This window comes from Phyllobates terribilis, unplaced genomic scaffold (genome assembly GCF_046119375.1).
Source record: "Phyllobates terribilis strain yellow unplaced genomic scaffold, ASM4611937v1 Scaffold_3__8_contigs__length_932513732, whole genome shotgun sequence".
Classification (NCBI taxonomy): Eukaryota; Metazoa; Chordata; class Amphibia; order Anura; family Dendrobatidae; genus Phyllobates; species Phyllobates terribilis.
Genome location: NW_027362763.1, coordinates 269214918 through 269234841, shown reverse-complemented (window position 1 = coordinate 269234841; position 19924 = coordinate 269214918). Strand labels below are relative to the sequence as shown.

The window sequence follows — 19924 nt, the reverse complement described above, 5'->3', positions numbered from 1 at the left end:
GGAATAGAAAGCGATCAAAAAATGTCACATGCCTGAAAATCGCACCAATAAAAACGTCAACTCATCCCACAAAAAACAAGCCGTCACATGACTGTCTGGCCAAAATATGGCAATGCAAAAACTAGATTTTACAAAATGTGTCTTTTAGTGTGTGACAGCTGTCAATCATAAAAACCCGATATGATTCTGGTATCGCTGTAATTGCACTGACCCGAACAATAAAGTAATCTCATCACTTGTACCGCACGAGAAACGGCGTAAAAAATAAACGCTAGGGCTGGGGTTGGGGTTGTGCTAATGTTAGGGTTGGGGTTGGTTTTTTTTTCAAAAGTAAAAAAAAAAAAAAAAAAGATGACGATATGGCAACTAGTGTTGAACGCAAGTGCTCGCTACTTGACTTTGCATCGGGTGCTCAGGTATGCACTGAATATCGCGGGTGCTCGAGTCTCCGCCCCATATGCTTCGTAGCCATAAAAACTTCACGGGGATTGCCTGCCATGCACGAGCGATCCCCGCATGGTTTTTTTGGGGTGTCTAATAACCGTGAAACATGCGGGCGGGGACTCGAGCATTTCACTTGAGCACCCGTGATACATGGTGCATACCTGAGTACCCGATGCAAACTCAAGTAGCGAGCACTTGCGCACAAGAGTAATGACAACTTATTCAATATGATGACCTAATGTTATCAAATTCTGTGTCGTACCTCTGGGTTCAAAATGTTCACTATACCCCTTAATAAAATCCTTGAGGGGTATAGTTTCCAAAATGGGGTCACTTGTGGGGGAGCTCCAATGTTTAGGCACATCAGGAACTTTCCAAACGCGACATGGTGTCCGCTAACAAATTGAATGGAAAATCGGCTCAAATTGTTAGCGGACACCATGTTGCGTTTGGAGAGCCCCTGTGTGCCTAAACATTGGAGCTCCCCCACAAGTGACCCCATTTTGGAAACTAGACCACCCAAGGCACCTATCTAGATGCATAGTGAGCACTTGGAACCCCCAGGTGCTTCACAAATTGATTCGTAAAAATGAAAAAGTGTTTTTTTTCCCACTTTTTCATTTTTACGAATCAATTTGTGAAGCACCTGGGGGTTCCAAGTTCTCACTATGCATCTAGATAGGTGCCTTGGGTGGTCTAGTTTCCAAAATGGGGTCACTTGTGGGGGAGCTCCAATGTTTAGGCACATCAGGGGCTTTCCAAACGCGACATGGTGTCCGCTAGCAAATTGAATGGAAAATCGGCTCAAATTGTTAGCGGACACCATGTTGCGTTTGGAGAGCCCCTGTGTGCCTAAACATTGGAGCTCCCCCACAAGTGACCCCATTTTGGAAACTAGACCACCCAAGGCACCTATCTAGATGCATAGTGAGCACTTGGAACCCCCAGGTGCTTCACAAATTGATTCGTAAAAATGAAAAAGTGTTTTTTTTCCCACTTTTTCATTTTTATGAATCAATTTGTGAAGCACCTGGGGGTTCCAAGTTCTCACTATGCATCTAGATAGGTGCCTTGGGTGGTCTAGTTTCCAAAATGGGGTCACTTGTGGGAGAGCTCCAATGTTTAGGCACACAGGGGCTCTCCAAACGTGACATAGTGTCCACTAACAAATTGGAACCATGTCGCGTTTGGAGATAATAATAATAATAATAATAGTTTTTATTTTTATAGCGCCAACATATTCCGCAGCACTTTACAAATTTTAGGGGGGACATATACAGACAGCACAGAATAAGCATATCTCATATCGAAAGGAGGGCCCTGCTCGCAAGCTTACAGTCTATGAGGAAATGGGGGAGACACAAAAGGTAAAAAGTACATATATTGTATAATGCAGCCTTGATATACTAAATAGGATAGATAATACATGGACTGGTCGCCTGCCAGTATGTGTACCGTCCTGACAGAGGCTATTGAGTGCATGGTTGGTATGAACCTGAAGTTGAAGATTTTAATATGGGGGAAAACTGGGACGGACAGAGTGTGTTTAGGCGATACGCCAGTCTAAAGAAATGTGTTTTTAGGGTTCGCTTGAAACTGTGGGTATTGGGAATTAATCGAACTGTCCTGGGTAGTGCATTCCAAAGAATTGGCACAGCACGCGAGAAATCTTGGAGACGGGAGTGGGAAGTTCGGATTATGGAGGATTTTAGTTTTAAGTCATTTGCAGAACGGAGGGCACGTGTAGGGTGGTAGACTGAGACAAGGGAGGCGATGTAGGGGGGTACTGAAGCATGGAGCGCTTTGTGGGTAAGCGTGATAAGTTTAAATTGAACTCTACATTGGATGGGCAACCAATGCAATGACTGGCACAGGGAAGAGGCATCGGTGTAGCGGTTGGCGAGGAATATGATCCCGCCTGCTGTGTTAAGGACGGATTGGAGAGGGGAGAGTTTAGTAAGAGGGAGACCGATTAGTAGAGCGTTGCAATAGTCAAGACGAGAATGAATAAGAGCTACAGTAAGGGTTTTTGCTGAGTCAAAGGTGAGAAAAGTCCTGATTCTTGAGATGTTTTTGAGGTGTAGATGACATGAACAAGCGAGTGATTTGATGTGAGGAGTGAAAGAAAGATCTGAATCAAAAATGACCCTAAGACAGCGGCCATGTTGCTGGGGAGTAATGGTTGAGCCACAAACGGAAATGGCAATATCGGGCACAGGTAGGTTAGTGGAGGGAGGAAAGACGAGTAGTTCAGTTTTTGACAGATTCAGTTTTAGGTAGAGGGAGGACATAATGTTAGACACGGCAGAAAGACAATCACTGGTCTTTTGTAGTAATGCAGGGGTGATGTCCGGAGCAGAGGTGTATAATTGGGTGTCATCAGCATAGAGATGGTACTGAAAGCCGAATCTACTGATTGTTTGTCCAATAGGAGCGGTGTATAAGGAGAAAAGAAGGGGGCCTAGGACTGATCCTTGAGGAACCCCGACAGTAAGGGGAAGTAGGGAGGAGGAGGAGCCGGCAAAAGACACAGAGAAGGAGCGGTCAGAGAGATAGGAGAACCGGGAGAGAACTGTGTCCTTGAGGCCAATAGTGCGGAGCATAGTGAGGAGGAGCTGGTGATCCACAGTGTCGAATGCTGCAGAGAGATCCAGGAGAATCAGCAGGGAGTAGTGACCATTGGATTTAGCTGTTAGTAGATCATTAGAGACTTTATTGAGGGCAGTTTCAGTAGAATGTAAAGAGCGGAAACCAGATTGTAAAGGGTCAAGAAGAGAGTTGTCTGAGAGACAGCGGATGAGACGGGAGTGGACCAGGCCTTCCAGGAGTTTAGAGATAAAGGGAAGATTGGAAACAGGTCGGTAGTTGGCCGTGCAGTTCTGGTCAAGGGCTGGTTTTTTAAGTAATGGTTGTATGCTGGCGTGTTTAAAAGAAGAGGGAAAGATACCAGATGAGAGGGAAAGGTTGAAAATTTTAGTTAGGTGAGTGGTGACAGCTGGAGAAAGGGACTGAAGGAGATGTGAGGGAATAGGGTCACTGGTGCAGGTGGTAGGGCGAGCCTGATCACTTCATCTTCCATGACTGGTTCGAAGTCAGAAAGTGAGCAAGATACAATGTGGCGGGGGAGAGCATGCATAACATTTGGGGATTGGGAGAAAATTTCCTGCCAGATATGGTCAATTTTTTCTTTGAAATAATTGGCTAGATCGTCAGCGCTGAGGTCGGTGGTCGGGGCCTGTGTTGTTTGATTGAGGAGAGAATGAAATGTGTCAAAGAGTCGTTTAGGACTATTGGAAAGTGAGATGATGAGGTTGTTAAAGTAGGTTTGTTTGGAGAGGTGAAGGGCAGAGTTATATGTTTTCAGCATAAATTTATAATGGAGGAAATCTTCGGGCAGATTTGATTTTATGATGCATAGTGAGCACTTGGAACCCCCAGGTGCTTCACAAATTGATTTGTAAAAATGAAAAAGTGTCTCCAGGGTAGAATTGATGGAATTCCAGGACCCTTTCAAAGCTTAGAGATATTGAGCTACCGAACAAGAAAATAATAAATCAGAAAACTGGACGTGTTCCCCATTGTGCTCTTACACATTTTACATCATTTTATTCAATATTTGGCATTCTTGGAGGGGATAAATTGGTGAAGGATAGGTTGCCCATGAAGCTCATATGGGGTTCGTCAACTGCTACATTTTTGTCAGGGGTATACAAATTTAAAAATTAATCTTTTAGGAGGGAATTTAAGGGTCTCAATTTAATAAGGCCATCATAGTTGTGGTCATTTCTTTGGGGGATTTGTCACAAAAATGTGTAAATAGCATTAGGGCTTCATAGCTGGATCGGGTCATGAAAGCTGCAAATACAGGGGTACAGTGGACAGATTTTGTTACCCATTAGGTGCAAAGAGTGTTTTTTTTGTTTTCTTTTACCAAACCCATGTTGAGGTAAATGCCCCAAATTATTTTTTTCAAGGACACTTATAAGGATGTGGGTTTTTGGAAAATACACACAAAGGGAAATAAATGTGTATAACAAACCATGTGTAATTGTAATAATTTTCTGGGAGAAATACTTCATTTTCTGGAAAAATTTCAAAGGGGCCAACACTTTCAGCCATAACTGTATATTGTCTGGAATATAAATTTCTTTTTTGGGCGATTAGTTCTATATGACTTCATGGGTAACAAAAATTTGGAAAAACTCAAAGGGGGTAAACTTGGATGACATAAAGTTTTATTCTCGGGGTTGATAAAAACCTAGTGTATTTGCAAGGAAAATGAATTGGCGAGGGACTGTGGAACTTGACACTGCTTTTGACATTTCAGTAGTGAAGACTGACTCCACTACCACAGGGCTGTGGGATCCCGTGGAGGAATAGGAGTCATCACTGGCAGAAGAAATTTCTTCTTTAGAAGCGGATTCTGTGTCACACAAACACAAAGCAAGGTGTACGTCTGCTCTGCAGTGAATATTCTATGGGCCATTCTATTACTTTTCTATGCCTGCCTAGCAAGGAAAAAAAAACCTAATCTAACACACGTGTTTGGTGTTTTTTTTTAATTTTTTTACTTGAACGTAAAAATTCACTAACGGCAGACAAGTGACCTGACGTTAGCGAAGTAAAAGAAATAAAAATGGCAAACAATAAAAATTAATAACATAAAAAAAAAAAAGAATCTGATTAGAGGACAACATGAGGTGCGCGGCGGAGTGATCAGGGGGATGATTAAAAGATTAGGGAGCACACTGAAGGATTTATAACTGAATTTGAATTTATATTCTTCACTTTCACTGACAGAGGAGAACTTGGACATAGTGTATATCTCTTTTCTCCTAGAACTACAGGTGGAGAAGAGACTGATAAAGCCCAAGTGTTGTTCTGTTATTATAAACATATTTTTGATTTTGATCGCAGTGATGGGATCTATCATAGTGTTCAAAGTTTCAGGAACCAATGAACTTTGTTCCTGATGGTGGTGGCTGGCGAATCTCAGCGCACAGAGCATGCACCCGCCATTTTCCTTCAGGTAGAAGAGAAGGGGGCCGGCGGATGACGACGCTGGTACAGAGTTACCGTGGGGGAATTCTTTCTCCTCTGACATATCAGAGGAGAGTGAAATGATTTTAAGTTATAGACAGCTTTTGTTTTTTACACGATTGCCATTATTTGTGGATTAACGGCAACCACGTGATTGGGAACTGGAAAAAACTGCTACGATCGTATTCTCCAAGGTCTCAGCTACATCTGGTAGCTGAATGAGTTTTTCTGCCTATTGGGAGCGCTATTGCTTTCTCAGCGCCATCAAAAACAGGCACAAAGGAATAAGGCCCCATAACAGCCACCATGAAAAGCTGTATTGGGAGTTGTTAAGGGGTTATTATGTTTGGAATCCTTCAGTTTGCATGGTCTCTGGAGCCCCCCTCTATTTCAGATTATGGGGGTTCCAATTTTCCGAATCGGCCACCTTTGCCTTTAATGCTTGCACTGCCTCTTTTAATGTGCTATGTTCTTTGGTAATATTCCTTGCATGTGCAACATCCGTCCGCTCACTTTCCATTCTGTAGGCTAGATTTTCCATAGTGGATTGCATGTCACTAAATTGTTTGTTGATATCACTTCGTATTTAGGTTTTTAGGGCGGTAATTAGCTCTCTTATATCATTTTCGAAAGCAGGCTGATCAGAAGCTTTGATGTTTAAAAAAGGATTAATTGTACTTTGGGTTGTGAGAGAGAATAATCACAGTCCCATCTGGGACATTGTTTATTGGGACTGATTGGAGGGGATGGTTCTTGGTCTGTATCAGTTTCATGTATTATTGGTCCTGCTTCTTTGAGTCTTCACGTGAAGCAGATCCTTTTGCGTTTATTATCAGGTTTAACCAATCCAAAGTTTGAAGAATCCTCTTCATAAAGTTCTCTGTTGTCTCCTGGACTCTCCTTGAGGTTGTGGTATAGCTGAGCTATTACTGCTTAGATTGTCTTTGTGATGTAAACTCAGCTTTTTTCAGGCTTTGATTTACTAACAGTGCCTGATTTCTTGTGGGGAGATGCTTTTGCCAACACTTTGTCCTTTGTCTTCTGTGTGGACATCTTGGAGTATATTGCTAAGAGTCCCTGCTCTCAACAGCTGGGGATTCCCTATGTTGTAGCACTGCAGAAACTGTTGACAGAATATGTCTCTGCCAATGAGGTAGGTGTTCCAGCAGTGGAGTAACTAGAGTCCAATGGGCTGTGGCGCAAAATTTGGACCTGGCCCCCACCTGCATGTTGGTCAGATGTATGGGCCCTTGTAGCATTCTAGATCCTATAAAGACATACGTGTTTGCCCCCATGTAATAATGTCCCCTGTCTGGGCTCCTTCTTGTAATAATGTCACCCGTATACTGGCTCCTTCTTGTAATAGTGTCTCCCATCCTGGGCCCCTTCCTGGAGTAATCTTCCCCATCCTGGGCCTCATGCTATAATATCCCCCATCTTGGAATAATGCCCCTCATTCTGGTATAATGTCCCCTATCCAAGAATAATGCCTCCCATTCTGGTATAATGTCCCCCATCCAGGAATAATGCCCCCTATTCTAGTATAATGTCCTCCATCCTGGGCCCCTTCCAATCTTCTCCATCACATTTTAAAAAGAAACAAATGATTATACTCACCTTCCTCTGCTCTCATGCCACTTGGCGTCCTCTTTGTAGCAGGAGCAGAAGCTGGCAGCTGACTTTGGCGTGTGGGCATAGGCAGCACATGACCCGGGGGTCTCTGCGCCGCATTACCTGCGCCGAGGATGCACATTCAGGTGAAATTGGCGTTGGCGGCCCCCCTCCTGCATGGGCCCTTTGTGACCGCCTCACCCCTGATGTGCCAGGTGTCTTTGGTCCTTTTGTAGCTTTAGCTCTTTCTCTTCTGGGTTGTGCAGTCTTAGACCCGTTCTTCTTATACACTGCCCCTCCAGTTTTAAAGTTGCAGCTTTGCAGCTCAGGCGCAGACAGTGGAGCCGGTGTCTGTCCAGCACAGCCTCCTCCATCTTGTGGCTTTATTGCTCAGGTCTTCTTCTTTGCTGATCTTTGCAGCCTGAGGTGCAGCTCGGCCAGAGCTCGGGCTTCTCGCTGCCGACAGTCACAGCACTGACAGCAGCAGCAGCAGAGCCGCCCCCTCCAGTCTGAGTATTTCTGTCCCTCCTCGCTTGCAGTGTTGCTGCTCGTGGTGGACTGTACCAACTGCTGACTGCTATGTAGGGGGGGCTTTCTCTTGAGGATATTTGTCAGCGCTCCTTGCTGGGGTCTGGTCTCCTCACAGCAGAAGATTCATCACTGAATACTACAGATGCAGCTCACTGTAGTAAGTGTGAAGCACGGATCTCTCAGTGTGAAGACCTAAATACTGAAGTACAGCACGCCCCCTCCATACGGGTGTAGTGGAAGAGTCCTGTGGGGGAGCAGCACAGAACTGCCGGTGTCTGCACCTTATGACAGCGCTGCAAGGTGCTGAAGGGACAGAAGCCGGAGAGTCCGGGCTGGAGCTGCTCGCTGGGGCATCGTGCTCAGCAGCCGGTGAGGAGCCTGTGCCGCCGTCCTGCCCGCGCCCAGCTGCTGCCAGTGACTCTGCCCCTTTGTCCTAGGTGCCGCAGACCTGTGCCCCCTCCCGGGGAGGAGTTCGGGCCGGGGTCCCACTGCCATGCACTGATTGCTCTCCTCTCAGGACATAAATGATAGAGGATACCATGACTCTGCTGTCTCTGCTGGGGAGGATCATGCGCTACTTCTTACTCAGACCGGAGACCCTGTTCCTGCTGTGCATCAGCCTGGCGCTCTGGAGCTACTTCTTCCACACTGATGAGGTCAAGACCATCGTCAAGTCCAGCCGGGACGCCGTGCAGATGGTGAAGGGCAAGGTGGCCGAGATCATGCAGAATGACCGGCTCGGAGGACTGGACGTCCTGGAGGCAGAGTTCTCCAAGACCTGGGAGTTCAAGACTAACAATGTGGCCGTGTACTCCATCCAGGGCCGGAGGGATCACATGGAGGACCGCTTCGAGATCATCACCGACCTGCTCAACAAGAGCCACCCGTCCATCTTCGGCATCTTCGATGGCCACGGAGGAGAGGTAGGTAGAACAAGGAGGACCTCCACATGCCCATGACTACATGCCCAGGGCTCTGAGAATGTGCCACCTGCACACTACTACATGTCCATGACTGAGGATGTCCTACATGCCCATGACTACATGCCCATGATTGAGAATGTCCTACCTGCCTACGACTACATGCCCATGACTGAGGATGTCCTACATGCCCATGATTGAAAATGTCCTACCTGCCTACGACTACATACCCATGACTGAGGATGTCCTACATGCCCATGACTACATGCCCATGATTGAGAATGTCCTACTTGCCTACGACTACATGCCCATGACTACATGCCCATGACTGAGGATGTCCCACCTGCTCACAACTACATGCCCATGATTGAGGATGTCCTACATGCCTATGACTCTGAGGATGGCACACCTGCTCACAACTACATACCCATAATTGAGGATGTCCTACATGCCCATGACTATGAGGATGTCCCACCTGCTCAAAACTATATACCCATGATTGAGGATGTCCTACATGCCCACAACTACATGCCCATGACTTTGAGGATGTCCCACCTGCTCACAACTACATATCCATGATTGAAGATGTCCTACATGCCCACAACTACATGCCCATGACTATGAGGATATTCCACCTGCTCACAACTAGATACCCATGATTGAGGATGTCCTACATGCCCACAACTACATGCCCATGACTCTGAGGATGTCACACCTGCTCACAACTACATGCCTATGACTGAGGATGTCTCACATGCCCATGATTACATGCCCATGACTCTGAGGATGTCCCATATGCCCATGACTCTGAAAATGTACCACATGCCCATGACTACATGATCCATATGCCCATGACTGAGGATGTCTCACCTGATCACAACTACATTCACATGACTGAGGATGTCACATATGCCCATGACTGTGAAAATGTACCACATGCCTATGTCTCAGAGGATGTTCCACATGCCCACGACTACATGTCTATGTCTTCAAGGATGTCTCACGTGCACAGAACCACATGCCTATGACTACATATGTCACATGCCCATGACTGAGGATGTCCCACCTTCTCACAACTACATAACTATGACAGAGGATGTCCCACCAGGCCACAACTACATGCCCATGACTCGCATGCCTATAACTCTGAGGTTGTCCCACCTGCCCATATCTCTAGAACAGCATGGGATCTGTGACTGTGTGCTACTAGATGCTTAGAAACAGTCACCCTAGAAACTTGTAGGCTCCCACACTATAGTAGTGGAGCCAGGTAGGCATAGGATGAGGGAACAGAACCTGGACACTGCGCTGTGAATGGTAAGATATTGGGGTTAAAATGTGGTACCCTGCACTGGGATAAAAGCCAGAGATCTGTGAGAACTGTTAGATTACTATGCAATTGTATGATGTCCAGAATGGCATCCAGGACACTCCACATATATCAACAAAGTACTCCATTTATTAGAAATCTACCACCAGCTCTGAAGGTCGTCTTTGTGGTTAGAAGCGGTTGTTATTAGACAATCGCAAGTAACATAATGGGTCTGATTTATCATTACTGTACTAAAATTAGCCCAGACAGGCAAAAATACTGATACATTTGGGCCACCTTGCTCGAGATGTTAGCCACTTTTTTTTAGCCACCTTTTGGTTGCCTGCTACTTTGTATCCCTTCAGAAATGGTGCATAGGTCAGACTTCTTTTATGTATGCCATGTTTTACCTTATGAAACTGTCTAATGAAAGGTACAACGTGTTTAAGACATCATAACTTAGGCACACATAGAGTACTTCAGGTTTTTTTGTACAAATTTATGCAGAATTATGTAAATTTTTTCTTAGTAATTATTTTCAATTCATTTAATGAAACAACACACTAATAATGAGGCTGAAAAAGAACAGGTAGACATGTAATAGTCCTAACTGGTAGACTTTAATAGCTCTATCTCACTTTTTTTTGCCAAAATGTGATATAGGCTTTGACAAAGTAAAGGAACATACTGACCAAAAATATGATAATTCTTGCAAAGACCAATATAAAACACATCCAGAATCATTGTTGATCAATAGGAGTTGAGGTGATGCACCTAGAACAGTTGTGGATTTATTGTAATAGATAGCAGTGGTGCTCACCGCAGCACACAGTGTCCGCCGGTATAGTTCACACTAACACTGGAAGGGTTTTGAGTTTCTGCCTATAGGAACTGGAAGAAGAGACTGGTTTAGACTTGTATTTACAAAGTGTAGAAATAAATTGTCTTCTGATGCCCCAATATTTGGCTTTGTTTAGACAATAGTAATGGCAGATGTGTCCATATGATGTGCAGTTATTTACATGATGGCAACAAGTTCATGCTAACATTCTAAAGCCCCCTTGGATATCAAGGTTTCCCTGGTTGCTCTCTGCTTCTTCTCATCCTTGAGAATGTCATGACTTTCATTGGGTGGGTGGACTGGATAGTGAGAGTGGGCCGTAGCCTGTTCTGTATAGATGACCATTGCCGAATACAGAATGTTTCTATCCAGAGGATCATACAGCAGAATTATCATCACTACTTTGGCAGCATGTCATTCAGATCCTTTTATTTTCACATAGAGGATTTTTTACATGGGGGTTTTTATTGTATATTCTGTTCTAAAATCTGCCTACATGTCACCTTCATAAATCTTTCATACGGCTTCCCTGTGGAATTTTAATTTATGTTGCAAAAAAATAAAGTTACCTGCCACTTATCAAAGCCGATTATGCTTCCATGCAGGGAGCCACATGCATAGTAGCCGGTGGCTAATCCACATGTGGAATTGTAGCAATTGCAAAGCAGAAACCCGCGGTCAGCTGTGGATTCCACTGCAAAGAAAAATATCCTAGAGCTCCACATATAAATAGCCATTAGCCCCGCGATCAGACAAAGATGGCATTGTAGATGGTCAGACTTTCATGGTAGAGATTTGTCCTCTTTTATAATAAATCACTTTATGAATTTTTATTATAAAAGACGCCTTCAAAGTACTGAAATCATCTCGCTAAGCTATAAATGATACATTGTTCTCTGAACGTATTACAATAGTTCTGCCGGATAGACCGGCGACTAACTCCATGATTTCATAGATGTCAGGCATCGCGGTGTGCCATTTACAATGCGCAGTTGTTTACCAGGGCTATAGACTCACTTATACGGAACAGTGAGCCGCAATTATTACTAGCGGGACGTCTCTGTAGATAAGTAAGACCTTCTCCCCGCTCATCACTGAATGCAGAGATGTGACAAGAACAAGCTGCAGATAAGACTTGGTGCTGGACAGTTGTCAGGTCTCAGGTATTCATAGTGAAGAACTGGATCATTGGGATTAGGCAGGGTGGGTTGTATGGTTAGCGCTGATTTATTTTTGTCTAGTATGTTCTTTGAAATGACAGCATTACATTGAGCTTGAGCGTCATGTAATTTGTTCAAGGTTAATCATTAGCACTAAGAAAAATTGGAAAAAAAAAGGAACAAGCCATGGGACAGCAATATGGCTCATTAATTCCTATGCTGTTTTTTTCCACTTATTCTGCACCGATGTATATCATCAGATAATATTACTTTACATACACTATCTTTACAGGGAATCTGTCAGCAGGTTTTTGCTGTTTAGAGCAGCATTTACCTGCTCTAGATATAAAAAAAATCTACTGACAGATTCCCTGACATTATGTAGGGGCAGAGAGCCTGATTCCAGGGAAGCGTCACTTGCTGAGCAGCTTGCTGTAGTTTCAATACAATCAGTGTTTTATCAGCAGGAGATTATCACTACAGGACTAGGTGTCAGGTCCAGCTAATCTGTGTGCCACGCCCCCACCACTGATTAGCAGATTACTGGCATTATAGGGGTGTGGGTGGGGTTATACACAGCCCAGCATTCACAGCACTGCTACATATACAGCAGAGAAAACAGGGATTCTATCAAAACGACACCAAGCAGCCCAGCAAGTGACACATCACTGCAATAAGGGTCTCTACCCCTACATGATGCTGCTCTCAAATCCCATTTGCAAAAACCTGGTGACAGATTCCCTTTAAGATTTCCAATTTAAAGTGTGCAGTGAATGAAATTTGATGCGACAACCCAAAATTGCATTAGAAATGGCGTGTTTATAGGAAAGCTGGTGTAGATAAAGGCATGGAGTCATATGACAGTTCAATCAATGATGATGTAATTTTACAAACTTCAAGAAAAATAGTTTCTGTTCCTTCTTAGTCATATTCTTTCTATTGTGCATAGTCACTTCTGTAGTTATCCTTCACCCTTCTGCCCCTTACTCCTGATTTCCGCCTTGTATCATCTGATCATAGGCTGTTGTAGAGTAGGATGGCTGTGATACAGGGCTGTGGAGTTGGAGTCACTGTCCATTTTGGTGGAGTCAATGTAAAATGGACTAACTCCTAAAATATATAATAAATTGGGTTCATTAGTACAATGCTGGATATGCTGTAAATGTTTTCATAAGAATTTGGGAAAGTTCTGAAATGTCCTATAAATGTATGTTCTATTCTTGATCTAAGGATCTCAGCTTTTAGTTGAGATGAATCTGTGCTGCACTTTATGTACACGCTCAGTAGTTAGGCCGTGAGATAAATCTGTGCTGCACTTCATGTACATGCTCAGTAGTGAGGCAGGGCTGCACTTTATGTACACGCTCAGTAGTGAGGCAGTGCTGCATTTTATGTACACGCTCAGTAGTGAGGCAGTGCTGCACTTTATGTACACGCTCAGTAGTCAGGCAGTGCTGCACTTTATGTACACGCTCAGTAGTGAGGCAGTGCTGCACTTTATGTACACGCTCAGTAGTGAGGCAGTGCTGCACTTTATGTACACGCTCAGTAGTGAGGCAGTGCTGCACTTTATGTGCACGCTCAGTAGTGAGGCAGTGCTGCACTTTATGTACACGCTCAGTAGTGAGGCAGTGCTGCACTTTATGTACACGCTCAGTAGTGAGGCAGGGCTGCACTTTATGTACACGCTCAGTAGTGAGGCAGTGCTGCACTTTATGTACACGCTCAGTAGTGAGGCAGTGCTGCACTTTATGTGCACGCTCAGTAGTGAGGCAGTGCTGCACTTTATGTACACGCTCAGTAGTGAGGCAGTGCTGCACTTTATGTACACGCTCAGTAGTGAGGCAGTGCTGCACTTTATGTGCACGCTCAGTAGTGAGGCAGTACTGCACTTTATGTACACGCTCAGTAGTGAGGCAGTGCTGCACTTTATGTACATGCTCAGTAGTGAGGCAGTGCTGCACTTTATGTACACGCTCAGTAGTGAGGCAGTGCTGCACTTTATGTACACGCTCAGTAGTGAGGCAGTGCTGCACTTTATGTACACGCTCAGTAGTGAGGCAGTGCTGCACTTTATGTACACGCTCAGTAGTGAGGCAGTGCTGCACTTTATGTGCACGCTCAGTAGTGAGGCAGTACTGCACTTTATGTACACGCTCAGTAGTGAGGCAGTGCTGCACTTTATGTACACGCTCAGTAGTGAGGCAGTGCTGCACTTTATGTACACGCTCAGTAGTGAGGCAGTGCTGTGGAGTCAGAGTCAGGGAAATTGAGGAGTTGGAGTCTGAGTTGGAGGTTTGGCTTACCAACTCCACAGCCCTGTACATTGATGGACTCTATTTTAATAATTTCAGATATTCCAAGTAATTATTTTAAAGGAAACCTGGCAGTAGATTCATACATTGCAAAGATGTCTGGGGATCATGTTTATCGGATGACCAGTCAAAGAGGCTGTAGGCTTCTTGCTACCTTGCCCCCCCTTAGACTGCTATGGGGAGAGACCTTTTAGTTTAGGGGAGTGGGATGAGGAGAAGTTGCAGGGGACCGGCCTTTGACTAGTATTCCAAGATGTATGATGCTTAGGGGAGTGGAATCAGGAGAAGTTGCGGGGGTCCGGCCTTTGACTAGTATTCCAAGACGTAAGATGCTTAGGGGAGTGGGATCAGGAGAAGTTCAGGGGGTCCGGCCTTTGACTAGTATCCAAGACGTATGATGCTTAGGGGAGTGGGATCAGGAGAAGTTGCGGGGGTCCGGCCTTTGACTAGTATTCCAAGACGTATGATGCTTAGGGGAGTGGGATCAGGAGAAGTTGTGGGGGTCCGGCCTTTGACTAGTATTCCAAGACGTATGATGCCCAGCAGATCTTCGAAAGTATGTTGTCTCTGAAGCTACAGCGTTTCAGAGTAACCAAACATGGCTGCAATAACGCCGATTCACGCTGCCTGTGATTCAGGCCGAATGAATCTACTGTCAGGTTCCCTCTAATATACCTAAACTTATAAAAAAGTGAAATATATGTAGGTATAACTAACAAGTGTGAATTAATAAAATAGAAAACTTTGGACATTTTTAAAATCCTTGCTTTGCATTAACAATATATTACACCAACATTTTTGGATGCCATTAGCTGTGTGATTCATAATTTCCAGGTATTTTAATAATATAGAAAGCGATTGATGTTGTATCAGTGATTGTCAGTGGCAGCGACAACCCACATTTAGGTGTCACTGCTATATTCGCTGACACTGTGAGGAGCACAGAGGACATTGTGATTGCTCAGACCGGGGTGCCTCTTCTGACATTGGAAATATTTTAGTGCATCCAGTGATTTCACTTTGGAAATTACTTATCAAGGAGAAAGCTGCAGAGCTCTTCATTGATTTATTTTTTGCTGTTGTATTTTGGCATTAGTGCTCTAAATTTCCTTCAGCTGCTGCATGAGATCAGGCGAGATGCCTTCCTGGAAAATAGAGCAGGACAAGGCTTTGTAGGTATGGAGCTGTGATTGGAGCTATCCAAAGCATCTGCACCTACAATAAACAAATCTATTTCGCCTGGCCACCTTGAACTAATTATAACAGGTCATTTTCTTTTTTTATTATGATAGGTTTTCCATCTGTGACTTCTTGGAAAAGCAAAGCTCTCCTGACTTGGAGCATAGCACAAGTTTATAATGGTTAAGGTGATATTTCATCATAATATTTCAATAAAGCAGAAGTGCAATTCTAAATTTGGATGAACACAAACTCAATGGAGAATGATATTTGGGCTTGGACTACTGGGCAACAACGTTTGCACAACATGGCTATTGTGACATTGGCGGTGACAATAAGTTGCAGTTGTTTGGGGTGCACAACTGTTGTGACTGCTGTGCAGAAAATCTGCGTGTGGATGAGATTGGTTCAAATCTCCTGCTCCAATGATAAAATGAAATGTGAGATGGCTTCATTATGTATTCCACAAAAATATGAACTGAAGAAGGAGGGAAAAGATTGCGGCTCTTGTGGGCGCTGCCAAGGATGTAAATGATCCAGAGGAGGTAGAAGTTTGAGGCTTTATCAGACCCCTTCATCAGGTATGCCTCAGAAACGCATAGTTTCAATAAACCCTCATGCTTCTACCTCCTCTGGATCATTTACATGAGCCGCAATCTTTTCCCTCCTTCTTCAGTCTCTAGTTCTAGCACATACTTGTCCAGTAACCAGCGGGCGTAGCAGCAGCCTTTTGGGGGAACCACACATATGTTACAGAGTGTTGCCTGTATTGCACAACTGGTACAAGTGAGTAAACTAGCCTTCACTTACCAAATCGCTGTTTTTTGGTTGATACACACAAGGGGCGGTTTTCTATTATTTTCTCTATAAAAATCTGAACAAGACACTGGTGTTGAAATGCTACGTGTTTCGGATCACTGATGATCCTTCATCATAGCTCTCATAAGTGATCCGAAATGCGATGCATTTCTATATGAGTGTCTTGTTCATGTTATTGCGGAATACATAAAGGGGTCGTCCACTACTTGGACAACCTCTTCTTGAACTAAATGTTTGGCCCCAATAAAATAAAAAAGCCTATACTCACCTCCAGTGCTATCTCCGTTCCAGCGGTGTTGGCACTTGTGGTCCCGGGGCTGTGGTGCGGTGGAATGGCACGTGGTGCTCGGCACCCAATCAGCACTGGCGTCACTGTCCCCGCCTTTGGACGTTTTGAACAAGAAGAGGAAGTCCAGGATCAGTTGATCTCTGACTTCCTCTTCATGTTCAATTTTGTATGAAGGTGGCTGACGCAGCCCTGGGAACGCGAGTGCCGACACTGCTGGAACTGCGCCAACAAAGGAGATGAGTGTAGGCTTTTTTATTTTAATCGGGGTCAAACATTTCGTTCAAGAATAGGTTGTTCTAGTAGTGGACAACCCCTTTAAGTATTCCACAATAATATGAACAAGACACTGATATAGAAATGCATCGCATTTCGGATCACTTATGATAGCTTTTTTTTATTTTATCGGGGGCCAAACATGTAGTTCAAGAAGGCGTTGTCTTAGTAGTGGACAACCCCTTTAATAAAGCCATCTTGCTTTTTATTGGATCTTGGGAGCTGTTTTTTTTTTTATTTCCTCTTACTGCACACAGACCGTGTGATCCGTGCACCCAGTGGTGAGTGAGCTGGACTTTACATTGTAAGGCTATGTTCACACTATGCGTTTTTTCAGCGGTTTTTTTCTGCAGCAAAACCTGATCTCTTGCCAGGAAAGTTTTGCTTGTTTTTTTTGCTTGTTTTTGCTGCGTTTTTTTTTTTTCACTGTCCTTTTGTCTCTTTATGCGTGTACATGAAGTTCAGTGGAAAAAAAAAATCTCATTCTATTTCATCAGGTTTTGGCACAAAAACACTGCAAAACCTGATACCTGCATTTATTTAGCATTTTTTCACCACCCATTACATCCAATGAGTGAAAAACGCTCTATTCTGCAAAAAAAAGCTTGCAAAGCACAAAATACTGATAAAAAAAACAAGGTGTGCATGAGATTTCTGGAATCTCTTAGACTTTGCTGGTACTGTAAAACGCAGCTGAAAATTTGCATAAAAAAACACTGAAAAACACCTAGTGTGAACATAGCCTTATTGATTAAATTCTCATCCACTTTGCCGCTATTATATTATGCTGCAGAATTTTCACCTGCAAATCCGAATGGAAAATCTGCAGCATATGCTTTGTCATGTGAACATGCCCAGAGGCTGACGGGTAAAGAGCCCCGGTTGTACTGCAGTCTCCATCAGAGTTGTCATAGATCTCTTGTTGAACCCCTTACATTGTCACTCACTTTTCAGCACGGCTAGCTCTTTCTTTGTATACACTTTGCATTTTTTAAGGATTATGTCAGCTTTACGCAGAGATTTTGAGTGACTTGAACATTTTTGCATCCATCCACTGACTGCTACTCCTCATAACCTTGTCACAGAGTTGTCGTTGATGCCGAGAATCTTCCTCATCAGCAGTGGGACCTTTCAGATACTGGGCTTCATTTGGGTATTAATGTGGCAGCTAATATCACTGGGCTGTTCTGGTGATGGTATATGTGTGTGATAATGAAAGATGAATGATTATGCATTTTATTGTTTATTGCAGAATAATCATACATAGGTCACTTTGTGGAGTCTTGGAATTCCTTGTGTTAGGAAACGATGCCCCCCGTGTGCGGCATGGTGAATGCACACGCACAGAAGCGCTTTCTCCGATCCCAGACGTTTAACCTTTTCTATACCACAGTTAGGAGCAACTATGAAGTACATGTAGATGTCATAGGTCTTACCTTTTAGAAATACTTGGCCCACAAGACGCCAGTTGACAAACAAATAGAGACAGCAACTCCTTAGACCTCATTTAATCATCTGTTTTTCATAATCTGATCCAAAACAATGATGGAAATCGGTCCATGTTTTACTTATGAGACAAATCACTGACATCTGACGCCTTAGGTTCACTTCAAATGCCTCTCACCCAGCCAAACAGTACTATGTTTAGAGGAAACTCTAGTTTACTCTTATCCATGGAAGACTTGTTAAAGTAACTTTTATAATGATGACCTATCTTTCGCATAAGTTGTTAATGTCACATCAGGTCTGTTCATCGTGTAGTGGTCACTCCCAGGTGCTGCAGATCTGTGTTTAGAGGTGTGCTGGTCAGCTCCGTACACTGACTACATCCGGCCACCACCAGAGGTGATGACAGCTGGTCAGTGTGGATGCCAGGAGTTGGACCTTCGCCAATCTCATATTAATGACCTTTCTCAGGATAGGTTATTAGTGTAAAAGTCCTGGAAAATTCTTTAAAGTGTCATATTTTGACTAATAGGGTAACTACTGCCAATGGGTGGCCCTAGCAAATCAACTCTCTTTCTTCTCGAGATCTAATTTGTACTTACTGATGGCTGAACAACCACTGAGTGATGATCGACTCGTGAAGGATCATTACATCTACTCAGCCGTACACAATTTAGTCCGTATTGGTAATCAAATTAGTTCAGTTTGGCCATACTTGTTCGATAATACCAGGTGCTGGACAATTTTTCTGGGAATATACTTTCAATTAAAAATTTTTTACTAACACAAAGATCAGGCATAGGCGACTTTCTTTCTGAGCTTTATCTGATAGAAACGATCGTTCATTGTGAAATGTCACCGGATAAACAATTGTTCTGGTTGAAAGTTTAATGTCTGTGGGCTCCTTTTAGTCTTCACCCTCTTCCTAACAATTTATGAATTCCCACTTTTGTCTTAGAGGAATAATTTGCTTGTATTGTCAGGTAACTGGCACATGTTGCAATTCTTTTCCAAGCTTCATCTGTTTTCCTATATATGTCGGTCGGATTTCTACAAAAGATGCAGTTAGATTTTATTGGGCATTGGACAAGTCTTGTAATTCAGCCTGGATCACGGGGATTTACACGATATCAAAGACGACATTTGTCTCCATCCATTTGATTTGGTTTTATCTGCATGACGTGATAATGTAATAGAGCTTTCACTCCAACAGATGTATATGTCTTGTTCTCAGCCGACCCAATTAATGGGAAGCTGACACTCCATTCCAGCAAACGGTGGAAGACGCTATTGTGAAATTGCCCTGTTAAGTAGAAGATAAAGAATGTATCACATCAATATCCATTTTATGCTTTTCCTATAACATTTAGTGATCAATTTTGTATTATTTATGGTTCTCATCTTATCCTACATAAGAATGAAGATTACTAATAAGAATATTGGAAACACATACCTACTAGCAGGAAGATTTATTATATTGCTGCATATGTAATGACATTGCTTTGTGTGAAGCCTATGTGATAGCGTAAGGTCACCAATGGTCCCCATCTACATTAGATGAAAGTCATCCAGACCTGACCATCTGATTAGTACGGGGGGCTTTCTAGCTCACCCGACAGAAGATGTCAGAGAAGAGAAAGATGGGACAATTGGATCTTCAGAACCTGAAACTTTTTTGGGGGGTAAGATAAGCCACTGTCAGAGGTTTTTGAAGGCAACTTTATCTTCTCTCCATTCTAAAAAT

General features: G+C 43.6%; 1 protein-coding gene across 1 annotated transcript in view; it reads left to right on the top strand.

Moving 5' to 3' along the window:
* Nucleotides 1-7842: 7842 nt before the first annotated feature.
* The window catches only part of PPM1L (protein phosphatase, Mg2+/Mn2+ dependent 1L), a 291218-nt gene continuing 279136 nt past the window's right edge, over nt 7843-19924 (top strand). Inside the window, exon 1 of the mRNA XM_073674810.1 lies at nt 7843-8549. Coding sequence (XP_073530911.1) covers nt 8151-8549 — 399 coding nt within the window. The 5' untranslated portion in view covers nt 7843-8150. The remainder of the gene's footprint in view (nt 8550-19924) is intronic.